The 13,669-nt window shown below is 43.9% G+C and overlaps 1 protein-coding gene across 1 annotated transcript in view; it reads right to left on the bottom strand.

Moving 5' to 3' along the window:
• Positions 1–82: 82 nt before the first annotated feature.
• LOC116501385 (ceramide transfer protein-like) overlaps positions 83–13,669 on the bottom strand; it is a 139,236-nt gene continuing 125,649 nt past the window's right edge. The window contains exons 10-15 of the mRNA XM_032206910.1: positions 8,691–8,783; positions 7,152–7,238; positions 6,053–6,108; positions 5,242–5,278; positions 4,581–4,655; positions 83–103 (exon numbers count right to left, since the gene is read on the bottom strand). Coding sequence (XP_032062801.1) covers positions 83–103; positions 4,581–4,655; positions 5,242–5,278; positions 6,053–6,108; positions 7,152–7,238; positions 8,691–8,783 — 369 coding nt within the window. The remainder of the gene's footprint in view (positions 104–4,580; positions 4,656–5,241; positions 5,279–6,052; positions 6,109–7,151; positions 7,239–8,690; positions 8,784–13,669) is intronic.

Genomic DNA, 13,669 nt, shown 5'->3' with positions numbered 1-13,669 from the left:
CCAAGGGGGGGAATGGAGGCAGGTTCCTGTTTGGGGTGGTAGGTCAGACCTGTCCCTGCCCACCTCACCTTCCCATCTACCCTTATGTAACAGGTATGACGCTCTAGAACACCATAGAACAATGAAGTAGACGAAAGCCCATCCCAGTTGGAGAGGGTGCCTAAGGCAAGGCAACCTACCCTCCGCATTGCTACATTGTCTGTCAAGAAAGACAGAGGGGTTATTGGCATGGGGGACTCCCTTTTGAAAGGGACAGAGGGCCTGATACGCCGACTGGACCCAACCGACAGGGAAGTCTGCTGCCTCCCCGGGGCTCGGGTGAGAGACTTAGCTAAGAAAGTCAAGCACCTGGTACAGCCCACCGACTACTACCTGCTACTGGTCTTTCAGGCTGGTAATGATGAGGTAGCAACGAGAAGTTCAAGAGCGATCAAAAGGGACTTTAGGGCTTTGGGGCGACTAGTCAAAGGTTTAGGGGCACAGGTTGTATTTGCCTCTGTCCTTCTGATAGGGGGGATCGATGCTGACAAGCGGGCTTACCACATTAACATGTGGCTTCGGGACTGGTGCAACCGACAGAACTTCAGGTTTTTTGATCATGGGAAGGTCTATGTGACGCCAGGCCTGCTGTCACCAGATGGGATGCACCTCTCTCAGAGAGGGATAAGGATTTTGGCTCAGGAGTTGGCGGGGCTGGTAGTTAGGGCTTTAAACTAGAGTTGAAGGGGGAAGGGGATAAAATCAGGCACGCCGGTGATGAGCTAAGGGATGGTGCGCTAGAATCAGAGGGACTGTGTGCCAGAGAGGTCCTTCGGTCGGCTCCACAAGGTGCTGTGTGTAGGGAAGCGCATTTGAAGTGCTTCTACACAAATGCACGCAGTATGAGGAATAAAATGGATGAGATAGAAATCTTGGCCCAGTCCCACAGCTACAACATCGTTGGCATAAGCGAAGCCTGGTAGGATGAGTCCTGTAGCTGGTGTGCTGCAATAGATGGTTACGGGCTCTTCAGGAGGGACAGGTAGGGTAGGCGAGGTGGCGGGGTGGCGATGTATGTGAAGCATGGGCTGGACTGCATGGAACTTCAAGTTGGCGATGGCAAAGTTGAGAGCCTCTGGGTAAGGATTAAGGGACGAACAAATAAAGGGGATGTCGTTGTGGGAATCTATTACAAACCACCTGGCCAGGACGACAATGCTGATGAATTATTCTTTGCAGAACTACGAGATGCCTCGAGGTCAACTTCCCTTGTCCTTACAGGGGATTTCAACTTGCCAGACGTCAACTGGGATCACCACACGGCTGACACGAGCAAGTCCAGAAGGTTCCTAAAGCACCTAGATGATAACTTCTTGATGCAGGTGCTAAGGAATCCCACTAGGAAAGGTGCCCTCCTAGATCTGTTGCTGGAGAACAGAGAGGGTCTTGTGGGGGACGTGGCAATTGGCAGCCATCTCTGCCATATTGACCATGAAGTGGTTGAATTTAGAATTTATGGTGACAGAAGGAAAACTGCCACCAAAACTTCAGCCCTGGATATTGGGAAAGCAGACTTCAGGCTGCTCAGGGAACTAGTCAGCAAGGTCCCCTGGGAAGCTGCTTTTGAAGGCGTTGGCATCCATCAGTGCTGGTTAGTCTTTAAGCACTGCCTCCTAAAAGCACAAGATCAGGCAATTCCAAAATATCGGAAGACAGGCAGGTGGCACAGCCAGCCAGCCTGGCTGACCAGGGATCTTCTACTGGAGCCTAGATGGAAAAAGAAAGTGTATGGCTGCTGGAAGGAGGGTCAGGTGACAAGGAAGGAATACAAGGATGCTGTCCATGTTTGTAGGGAAAAAATTCGTGTGGCCAAAGCCCAACTACAGTTGAAGCTGGCCATGTCTGTGAGAGACAATAAAAAAGTGTTTTTTAGATATGTGAACAGAAAAAGGAGAACCAAAGAAAACATAGGTCCGCTACTTGACGGGGAAGGTCTCCTCACAGACAAGGACATAGGCAAAGCAGAGACGTTTAATGCCTTCTTCACCTCTGTCTTCAGTGCTGATGATGGGCTTCGGGATCCTGGGTGCCCTGAGCGGGAGGACCATGACGGTGGGAATGACAAACTCCCAACCGACCCTGAACGTGTGCGGGATTTGCTGCTCCACCTGGATCCATACAAGTCCATGGGTCCGGATGGGATCCATCCCAGGGTGCTCAGAGAGCTGGCTGACATCATTGTGGGACCTCTCTCAATTATTTTTCAACGATCTTGGGAATCTGGAGAGGTCCCAATAGACTGCAAGCTGGCAAATGTGCCAATTTTCAAGAAGGGCAAGAAAGAAGACCCTAGCAAATACAGGCCTGTCAGTCTCACTTCATTGCCTGGTAAAATTATGGAGATGATTCTTGAAGTTATTGAAGCGCACCTGGGGGACAATGCAGTCATTGGTCCCAGCCAACATGGGTTCACGACGGGGAGGTACTGTTTAACAAATTTTATTTCCATTTTAAAAACAAAGCTGCACATTTTTACTTGACATTTCATTGATAAAAATATTCCCTTGTCTAGGAACAAGTCATGTTTATTCAGAATCAAGATATTAGCTTGCCTTTCCAAAAGCCAAATCCCCAGCCAGGGGATGGAGGCCAATTTTATATTGATATGGTCCAGATCAAGTTGTCACCAAAAGGTGCGCTGCTTTTATCTTCATGCTCTCAGTTGTCTTTCACCTGTTTCTCCACTAGCAATGAGGCTCCAGAGCAGGTGGACTGACTTGTTAATCTGGCAAACATTTGTTCCAGGGAAAATATATTTGTGAAGGGGAAGGGGGTAGCTTGTTGCAAATTAACAAGATCATCCTTTCTGTAGTGAGGAGTCAGTTAACTTCAAACAATCTAAGGAACTGGGTAGTACCTTCTACTTAGCATAATCCATGCAGGAGCTAAAAATAAAGCAATAATCTGATGTCATATTCCATTCCCTTTGCCACTGATCTTTAACCTCAGCTTGCCTTATTGTGATAAGGAGCTTGCCAAGAGAAGTTGTGGATGCTCTATCCCTGGAGGTGTTCAAGACCAGGTTGGATGAGGCCCTGGGCAACATGCTCTAGTAGCTAGCACCCCCACCCAAGGCAGGAGGGTTGGAACTAGATGATATTTGAGATCCCTTTCAACCCAAGCCATTCTATAATTCTCTCATTTTGAAAAAGGGCAGAAAGGAGAACCTGGGGAACTACAGACCGATGAGCTTCACCTCTATGCCTGGCAAGGTCATGGAACAGATCCTCCTGGAAGCAATGTCAAGGCACATGCAAGACAAGGTGATCCGAGACAACCAGCATGGCTTCACCAAGGGTAAATCGTGCCTGACCAATCTGGTGGCTTTCTAGAACGGAGTGACTGCATCAGTTGACAAGGGAAGACCGACCGATGTCATCTACCTGGACTTCTGTAAGGCCTTTGACACGGTCCCTCGTGACATCCCGATCTCTAAATTGGAGAGAGATGGATTTGATGGGTGGTCCATTCAGTGGATAAAGAATTGGCTTGAAGGCTGCACCCAGAGAGTGGTGGTCAATGGCTCTATGTCCAGGTGGAAGCTGGTGATGAGTGTTGTCCCTCAGGGGTCTGTCCTGGGACCGGTACCGTTTAATACCTTCATCAATGACATAGACGGTGGGATCGAGTGCACCCTCAGCAAGTTTGCAGATGACACCAAGCTGAGTGGTGCGGTTGATACAATAGAAGGAAGGGATGCCATCCAAAGGGACCTGGACAAGCTTGAGAAGTGGGCCCACGTGAACCTAATGAGGTTCAACACGTCCAAGTGCAAGGTGCTGCATCTGGGTTGGAGCAATCCCAGGCATGAGTACAGACTGGGAGAAGAACTCATTGCGAGCAGCCCTTCAGAGAAGAACTTGAGGGTTCTGGTGGACAAAAAGCTTGACACGAGCCAGCAGTGCATGCTTGCTGCCCAGAAGGCCAACTGGGCTGCATCAACAGAGGCATGGCCAGAAGGTCAAGGGAGGTGATTGTTCCACTCTACTCTGCCCTTGCGAGGACCCACTTGGAGTACTGCGTCCAGGCCTGGAGCCCCCAGCACAGGAAGGATGTGGACCTGTTAGAATGGGTCCAGAGGAGGGCCACAAAGTTGATCAGAGGGCTAGAGCACCTCTCCTATGAAGAAAGGCTGAGAGAGCTGGGGCTCTTCAGCCTACAGCATTGAAGGCTCTGGGGTGATCTCATTGTGGCTTTTCAGTACTTACAGGGGACTTATAAAAAAGATGGAGAGCAACTCTGCTCAAACAGATAATGACAGGACGAGGGGGAATGGTTTTAAACTAAAAGAGGGGAGATTTCGATTAGATGCTAGAAGGAAATTCTTCACTCAGAGGGTGGTGAAGGAGGCACTGGAACAGGTTGCCCAGAGAGGTTGTGGATGCCCCGTCCCTGGAAGTGCTCAAGACCAGGTTAGATGAGGCCCTGAACAACCTGTCTAGTGGGTGGCGTTCCTGCCTATGGCAGGGAGGTTGAAACTAGATGATCTTTGAGGTCCCTTCCAACCTGTGCCATTCTACGATTCTATGCTAATACAGTACCTGGGTGCTGAATCTGTGAACATCAGAGGCACTGACTAGATCAATGGAAGACACGGAAGAAGAGCTACTGAAGTACTAGCAAAGACAAAAAATAATAATAATAAAAAAATCGCAGGTAATCTAACCAAAGATGCAACAGATCATTCCAGACCAACTTGCAAGCACAAGATATGGAAGAAAATGAAAACAAAAGCACCATAAGCATCAAGATAGCAGTGAATACTGATTTCATGCAACTATTACGTATTATAGTCCCAGCATAGCCCTCTGAGGAGCATAGTGTTTCCAGTAAGAGTAAAAAAAAGTCAACTGAGCATGATGCAAGAGACTGGATTTTATTGTGTTTTATTCAATTCAATGAATTTTGGTGAAGGAATCTTAAAAACCACTGAGCGGTTAGCAAACTGTTTTTTTTCGCTTTAATATCTCTGACAATCTTGATACAAATCAAGAGTATTGTAAATAGATGCTCAGATAAGTATTTTTTTGAGCCAAGACAGAAGAGTCCTTCTCCAATTCTAGCTACTTCAGTTGAAAATGAGTAAACCATTAAAAGTTACTAGAAATATCTACAGAAAATCAGTCTCAGCTACCCATACAAATTATATAGAAAATATCATGTCATCCCATTAGTCTGAGGTGACCATGGAAAATATATTACCTTTGGAACAAATCGATGAGCCTCCACAGCAGAATATAAATGGCTCAGGATTCAAATTAGAATTAAATGAAAAATAGGATTTATTAAAGGATATAAAGGAATAGAGGTAAGCAAACAGCGCTGGGTGCACCAGGAGTCTCCGCTCCACCAGGATGCACACCAATTACATCAAGCAACTGATTTTTATGCTCCTAGACTAATACATATTCATTACTACTTCTAAAAAAAATAGATTATTAAAATTAGCTTCCGGGGTGCAGTCCCTCCTACTGGAGCATGCGCAGTCTCCTCTGAGGTCTCTTCTGGGGGTCTCTAGGGGTCTTCCATGCTGAAGGCTCGCAGTCTTCCTCTTCCCCTTTGTACTTACTGGGCACCATCCCAAGTTTACGGAACACCTTCTTCAAAACACCTTCTTTAAATCTTGTCTCCCAGCCGCCTTTCAGCTTCTTTCTCGGCCCCCCCCTAACCAGATACCAAAGATCCACATAGTATCCCATAACAGTCACTAGTTGTTATCAGTTGTTCTGAAACTCCCAGACACACGGGTAATTAAAACATTCTTCCCCAGCCATTCACAGACACATCTATAGCAGTGTTAGAAATAGAAGTCCAGAATAACAAAAGCAAACAGGTTCATAAATTTAAGAAGTGATAAATTGGCTAGAATGAGGAATGAGGGGGAGACTGGGACACACTGCAGCTGTGGTTCAAGCATTGAATTGCCAGTGCAGGGCCCAGAGGCAGACAGGATTCAAACATTTCAAACAGAATTGTTCTTTATGGACACGAATTGTTAAAACATTCCTCACATGCATCTCCAGAAGGTAAGGATATTGGCCAGTGTAATCTGACCTTTTCACTTTGAGACTGCAACAAGATAGGTTTAATTATTGGTAGTCAGATATTACTGGGTAGACTATTAAGCAGTGAGTCATCCTCAATCTATATAGTGGCTACCACATTAAAACAAGAACTAATGCTGTCCCTGACAGGCATTAAGTTGGTGTCCTGCTGGACTTCTCAGTTAAGCGAATGGGCCTGGAGACTGAATTACCCATTCATCTATACTTCAAGGTATGTTTCTGGGTTAAGGAAAATTGATCAACAGCATTAAGGATGTTGCATCAATGTAGTAGTAACAATCACTCAAAACTTTTACTTGCCATTAAGAGACCCCACCATAGGTAAATTCTGTTGCATACTGTATGTCTACTGGTAAGTCTTATAATTCTTAACCAAGTCACTGTATTCACAAGCCTAAATGCTTAAGACAAAGGATGTACCACTTTGTTATTCCCTCTCATTTTATACACTACTATATGTTCCCATATACTGTATATTTAATCCCATGCATTTTATCTTTTTTTCATCTTTTTTTCATCCTTGCCACAGAAGTGTATTCAAGAAATGAGTTAGAGAAGTAGCTAGAGCCTACACATTTTTTTAAAATAAAAAAGAAACATCAGTAGAACTATATCTTTCCTATTTCACATACCGCTATCACCAAAAGAAACTTCAGGGCAGTAATTAGGATTCGAGAAATAGCTGCAGTGTTTGATATTCTTACTTGCACAGGGCATTAGTTACGTATGTGATAATTACATTTTCTCACAAATACAAAGATAAGTTTTATACAGGACCCTAATATACTTATTTAAGAATTAGAAACCAGAGATATTCCATTAGGTTAACACTTATACTGTCCTTTTCTATGTGAACTGTGAAGTCACATTCTCAAAATTAGTGTTAAGCAACAGTATTCAACCATAGTAAAAATTAAGAACTAAATTCCAATTATAAGTGTCAGTATAAAATATCTAGAGTTTCAGGAGATGCACCCCAGGATTGAGTTTAAGTCACAAAAGTCTTCTATGAAGTGCCCATCATTAACATTTTTCAAGCATCGATACCCATTCTTCCATTTTATCCTGTCTATCGAGAGCAGCTTCAACAGCATCAAAGAATTCTTCTTCATTAATCAGACTATTAGGACCCTCCTAGAGCATAAGAAACAAAACTAGTTTAAATTTTTGGAGACAAGAGCTCCAGCTAAGTTTAATATTGGAAATATATATGTATATATTATGCATATAACCGAGAGAAGGAAATTCCTCCACAGACCTCAAATATTTTCACCAATATTCTTAGATTACAATTCAACTGAAAACCCTACTTGTTAAAGGAAGTTATTCCCTCTAACTACAATTTAGTGGTAGTTATATAAACAAGTAAAAACAAACAGGAAACTGAGGATTGAGGAAGTGGCAATACACTTTGACATCAGATTTAAGCTTTTATTAACATATCTCCTCTTAAAAGTGTTTAAAGTGTGTCAGAAAAGTAAGCATATTATCATAGTTGTGCAGTTAGACTTCTTCTGAGTATTCATTCCAGTGTCTTAGGGTAAATTTCAGATATGTACTCAAAACATAACGATACAAGATAAAATCCTGGGAATCTCTTAAGAATTCTTGGAAAGAACAGTTTAGCACTAAACAGCAGGTAGAGCTGAGTCAAGTATTAAAAACTTAAGTCTAAATACAAAAAAATGGTAATTTAAGAAGACTAGGTTTGCTGCTTTTATTGTATTGTAAAACAAACCAGTCTAGCAAATTTCATAAAACTACAACAGGAATATCTGGGAGAAGCAGCTGGGTTCATAATCAGGTAGACAAAGTCCAACTTCCTATCCATCTTCTTCTTTTACATTGCATGCCTATGTCATAGCAGAGAACCTAAGCACAACTATCTTTTAAATATCTCAATGCATTACTACTATTTCTCAGGCTATGATTTGTAAACAGAAACAAGTGCTTGATTAATCTACATGAGAGGGTCAAGTTCTTGCAAATTACAGAAACTACAATATAGATGCATTAGCTTAAACTACCTTCTGAAGAAGAATATATCTTAGAATTTTACTAAATACCTGAGGAGGAAGCTGCTGAAATATGCAATTTGTCAGCTGAAGCAGGACTTAAAATGATTGAATTTATGAACACATTTAAAGTGGCAGTGACAAGTTAAAAATCAATTTAAGTTAAACTTCAGATTCTAGGACTACCTCCGTAGTCAGGGTTTTCATATTTGTATTACATACTATACAGCTAACCCATTAAAAAGCAAACATACAAAACTATTGCATATGGATAGAGCAACAACAACAACAACAAAATCACAAGTAATTAGAAATATCTGTAAGAAAAATGCTCTAGACAAAAGCAGAACAAGAAAATCTGGGGTAAATACAGACTTCTATTCTCAAGAAGTTAAGGACTGAGATTCTTCATCCAGTTTCCGTTTCCAAGGTAGAAAAATAAAAGTGGTATGAACACCTAACACCTTGATTTACAAACACACACACAAAAACACACACACACCACTTTTGAGAAATAAACCAGTCATTAAACGCCTTAGCATTTTTTAAATTATCCAAGCAGAATTTCTACCTCATAGTCCAGCCCTCCAAAGTGGGACTTTTTCTTTAGTTCTGTCAAAGCATTTTTGTATGCTTCTTCTATTCTTCTCCTCTTCTCCATGTCCTGCAAAATTACACAACCATGTAATGCAGCAAGAATGAACTGGCTGATAATAGTAAATGTGCCAGCCAATAAATGGAATAACCAGTATAGGGTTTTTTTTCCTAAGGAAAGATTACAAACCTGCAGATTTTATTTGCATGAATGCATGACGTGTGCCCATATAAACGCGTATATAATACAAAGCTTGGAAAGCTACTTGTCTTGAGGATAGCTTTTTTAAGGTCATGTGGAAGAAACCAGATCAGCAAGCAAAAACTGGTACCTAGTTTAAACATAGCTATTCATGGTTTGTTGAGGGTCAGACTTGGTATCTGACTGACAGTTTATATAAATCTCCTTGACTGTTGTGGTTTAACAGGGCTGGCAGCGAAGCACCACTCAGCCCTTTGCTCACCCTCCCCCCCTGCAGTGGGATGGGGGAGAGAATCGAAAAAAAGTGAAACCTTGCAGGTTGAGATAAAGACATTTTATTACGACAGAAACAAAAGGAAAATAATAATACTAATAATGATAATAGTGCTACTACTAATAATGTGTACAAAACAAGTGATGCACAATGTAGTTGCTCACCACCCGCTGACCAATGTCCAGCCTATCCCCAAGCAGCCAGTCCCCCCCATCCCGGCTAGCCACCCCTATATATTGTTTACCATGATGTCAGATGGTATGGAATACCCCTTTGGCTAGTTTGGGTCAGCTGTCCTGGGTCTGTCCCCTCCCAGCTCCTGCTGCATGCCTGGCCTGCTCGCTGGCAGGACAGAGCAAGGAGCTGAAAAGTCCTTGGCTTAGTGTAAGCACTGCTCTGCAACAATTAAAACATCGGCATGTTATCAGAACTCTTCCCATCCTAATCCAAAACATAGCACCCTACCAGCTACTAGAAGGAAAATTAATTCTGTCCTAACTGAAACCAGGACAATGGTTGATGATTATTCTTTGTACAGTGCTGTGCTCTGTACTTGTAGCTGGAACAGCAGTGGTATCACACCAGTTGTAGTGCAATTGCCTGAAGTAACTAGGAAAATAAAACTAACATTCATAATTTAAAGAAAATGTACAGCATTGAAGAGGCTTTCAAGGTCAGGCGTAGCTGCATTACCTGAGCGTTCCCTAGGCTTCCAACCTTAGATGCTATCGCGCTGGGGAAACCTCTTGGCAAGTCCGCCAAATCCACACTCAAAATCCCAGATACCCCAAATTCAAAGAGAGGTTCAAACCTAATAGGGACCGGGGTGAGTTGTGGTGTAAGGCCCTAGGTTTGGGTGTACCCCGACCATTCTTGTGTGGTGCCTCTATGGAGGACCTCCGTACATTAGTCCAACTTCTGTGTAAGAAAAATATTCCAGCTGGGGAAAATTGCCTTACTGGAAAACCCCCAACCCATAAGGAAACTGCAACTTCTGCACCGAGCCCAATTGAGGAGGCAGAAGCTCAGCACAAAAACTCCTATCCCCGGGGAGGGCAGTGAGCCACCCTGCTCGGTGGGTATTAGCAATTCAATGGCTCTCTAATGAACACTCTGACCCTATCATTGCCATTCCTGTTGAACCCCAAAAATATTGGTAAATTTTCTTATTGACACCGGGACCCAAATGTCAGTAATTACACATGAGACAACACAAACCCTGGGCATAACACCTGCTCGATGCAGGGTTAAATTCACGGGAATCGACAGTGTGGAAAAACAATGGCCCACTGCAAAAATTTCACTCTGGTTGCCAGAGGAACAAAAATTAACCAGGGTAGAAGTATTAGTTGGTGCTGCATATGCTAATATTTCAGGATTCGACATACTGCATGGTCATATGTGGAAACTCCCTGATGGAACTGTGTGGAGTTTCACGACATATCAAAGGGATTCAGACACAGTAAAACTGAGCCTGTTACAAACATCCATACCCTTATCCCCCGCTAAAATCATTAATGTTCGGCAATAGCACTTATGGGAATTGACGGGGTGGTAACAGAATTGGAAGAAAGAGGCATTATTAAAAGGACTCATTCACCTTACAATTCACCAGTGTGGCCGGTAAAGAAACCAATCAGGCAATGGCCTTTTACGGTGGATTACAGACAGTTGAATGCTAACACTACACCTTTGACTGCCGCAGTTCCAAACATGGCAGAGATAGTGAAAGCCATCTGTGCATCTAACAATAGCAATGGTGCTAATTACTCCCGAATATCTCTATGCATGGGAAGTCAAAGCTTGCTATTTCGCCCTCTTTCTAACCCTGCCGGTTGAATACAACCGAGCATATTTTATTTTCTTTTGTGTTCACAGGAATCCTGAGTGAACTGTGTATGGACAGCTGGAGGATGGCAAATCAACAGTTTGGATTAATAATGATATGCTTTACCCTGACCTTGATGCAATTACAAACCTTAAAGGAAACTTCGCTACTGTGGTTGTGCATGGAGCTGAGGTGTTTCACCATGGCATCTAACCATGTATTGTCACAGTATAGCATAATCACTGGAACACCTCAGAACAAAAAGGATCTAAATCTCTCTACTTTAGTTCTACATGGAAACAAAATATTTTCAAAAGATGAATGGAGTTGGAACGATTCTTTTTGAGAACTGCTTACACCAGCTGGTGAGCACGGTTACACGGACGTTCTCTGAAACAATCTTGGCACATGCCACGGGATGCAACTGGGTTATTGGGAATATTAGGTATATTAAATAGCATTGATGCTGAGGTCCTAATGAGTAGAATAACGGCTACTACAGAGGTCCTAAGGAAACTGCAACGACCAATAAAATCATCCTTATTGGCTTTAGGAGCAAATCAATGGCTTATATCTGATGTTTTACCACATTGGGAACAAACTGAGGAAAATGATCATCAATTAATTGTAAATGCCCTTGGAAAAACCCAAGGCAATACCTCCCTTGCCTTGAGCTGCATCCAAGTGCAGTTATGGATACAATCTGTAGCAGCAGCTATCATTAGAGAGGGAGAAGGAGGAATTTTGCCCACTGAAATTCGAAAACTGATTTGGGATAATGCTTCGGAATTTGAGTGTCGTGGTTTAACCCGGCTGGCAGCTAAATACCACGCAGAATGTGTGGTATTTAGCTGGCAGCTAAATACCACGCTAAATACCACAAACAAAAATACTTCCGCCACATGGGTCACGTACACCTGACTTCATCTGGATCTTTGGATGTTTGTCTGAGGTCTGGATCCTCATAAATCACTTCCCGTACGGCTAATTCCCTCAGGTACTGGATTCCCTTCTCCATAGTGGTCCACTTGCCTGGTAGACATACAAGTTCTTCCTTGAAGGGATACCTTTCCCTCACAGCTGAGAGGAGACGCCTCCAGAGACTGTGAGATAGTGCTCCATCTGCAATTGCTTTGTCAATGCCAGCATCTCTAGCAAAGGATCCCAGTCGCTTGGCTTCCCTGCCATCTAATTCCACACAATTGGCTCCAGTGTCCCAGCATCGGAGCAGCCAGGTGACAAGCTGCTCACCTATACAGCGACCAAAATATTTTCGCACATCTCGTAACTCACGCTTGTTTAGGCTTCGGGTAGTTACTGTTTTTCGGCATCCCCATCTTCCTCCTCCTGAACCCTTGATGGCCCAGCGTTGTTGTCGTCTCCATCGTCTCTATAACTAGATTTGGCAGAAGACTCTCTGCGTTCTAAACGACCTGAATCTCTATACCATTTTTTCACCTTCTCTACAGGGGCAGCTTGCACTGCTACTGCTCGTTTCTCTGACCTTGTTACAGGGTCTGCCACAGAGGTTGGAATACTCTCCGCAGGGTCAACTTGCACTGCTACTGCTCGTTTCTCTGACCCCGTTACAGGGTCTGCCACAGGGGTTGGAATACCCTCTGCAGGGTCAACTTGCACTGCTACTGCTCGTTTCTCTGACCTTGTTACAGGGTCTTTTCTCTGACCCAGCCACAGGAGCTGGAGCGGCTGCAGGAGCTGGAGCAGCTGCAGGAACCGGAGCTGGAGCAGCTGCAGGAACTGGAGTTGGAGCAGTTGCAGGAGCTGGGACTGGAGCAGCTGCAGGATCTGGGACTGGAGCGGCTGCAGGAACCGGAGCTGGAGCAGTTGCAGGAGCTGGGACCGGAGTGGCTACAGAGTCCACCGTAGGGGTCACAGTGGCCGTTGGATCTGTCACAGGGCTTGGAGTGGCCGCAGGGTCTGTCACTAAGTTGATAGCAGTATCCATGGCAGCTCGATAGGCATGAGCCAGGCCCCAGCATGTTACAATGATTTGTGTTACTTTGGAACTGCCAGAATCATGACACCTTTTTTTCAAGCATTCTGCCAGTTTTTGAGGATTTTGCAGTTGTTCAGGGGTGAATTTCCAAAACACTGGGGGTGCCAACTGCTCTAGATGCCTGCCCATATCCTCCCATACTCCCTGCCACCCACAACTATACTGCCTCCAGGCAGATCTCTGGATGAGCTTCCTAAGTAGTTGTTTAACTTTAAGCAGAACCTGAAGTGCATTCAGGAGGCAGAACAACAAGACTATGCTGGTCTGAGTATCCCAAGGATATTCAATATCTTGGAGAGCTATTGTAGCAAGCTCGGAGGGTAAGAGGGTGGTGAAGGAGGAAGGCATAGTGATCCAGGAGGATACAGGGGTGGTGAAGGAGAAAGGGAGAGTAATCAAGTAAGAAAAAATATCTTCCCCTTTCCCCTCCACAGATTGACTCCCTAATGGAAAAAAATAATAGGTATAATTGCTAATAGTTTCCAAGATACAGTTTCCAAAATAAAGAGTCGACGATGTTACTGAGTACAAATACCAAGTTAGAGTCATGACCAGATATCTCATCGTCTCATAAGCCATTGCTACAGCACTCAGTACCATAATGATCTGAAACCAGGGCCCGGAGAGGATAAACA

The sequence above is a fragment of the Aythya fuligula genome, chromosome W (genome assembly GCF_009819795.1).
Source record: "Aythya fuligula isolate bAytFul2 chromosome W, bAytFul2.pri, whole genome shotgun sequence".
NCBI lineage: Eukaryota > Metazoa > Chordata > Aves > Anseriformes > Anatidae > Aythya > Aythya fuligula.
This window is presented reverse-complemented; position numbering and strand designations above follow the sequence as displayed.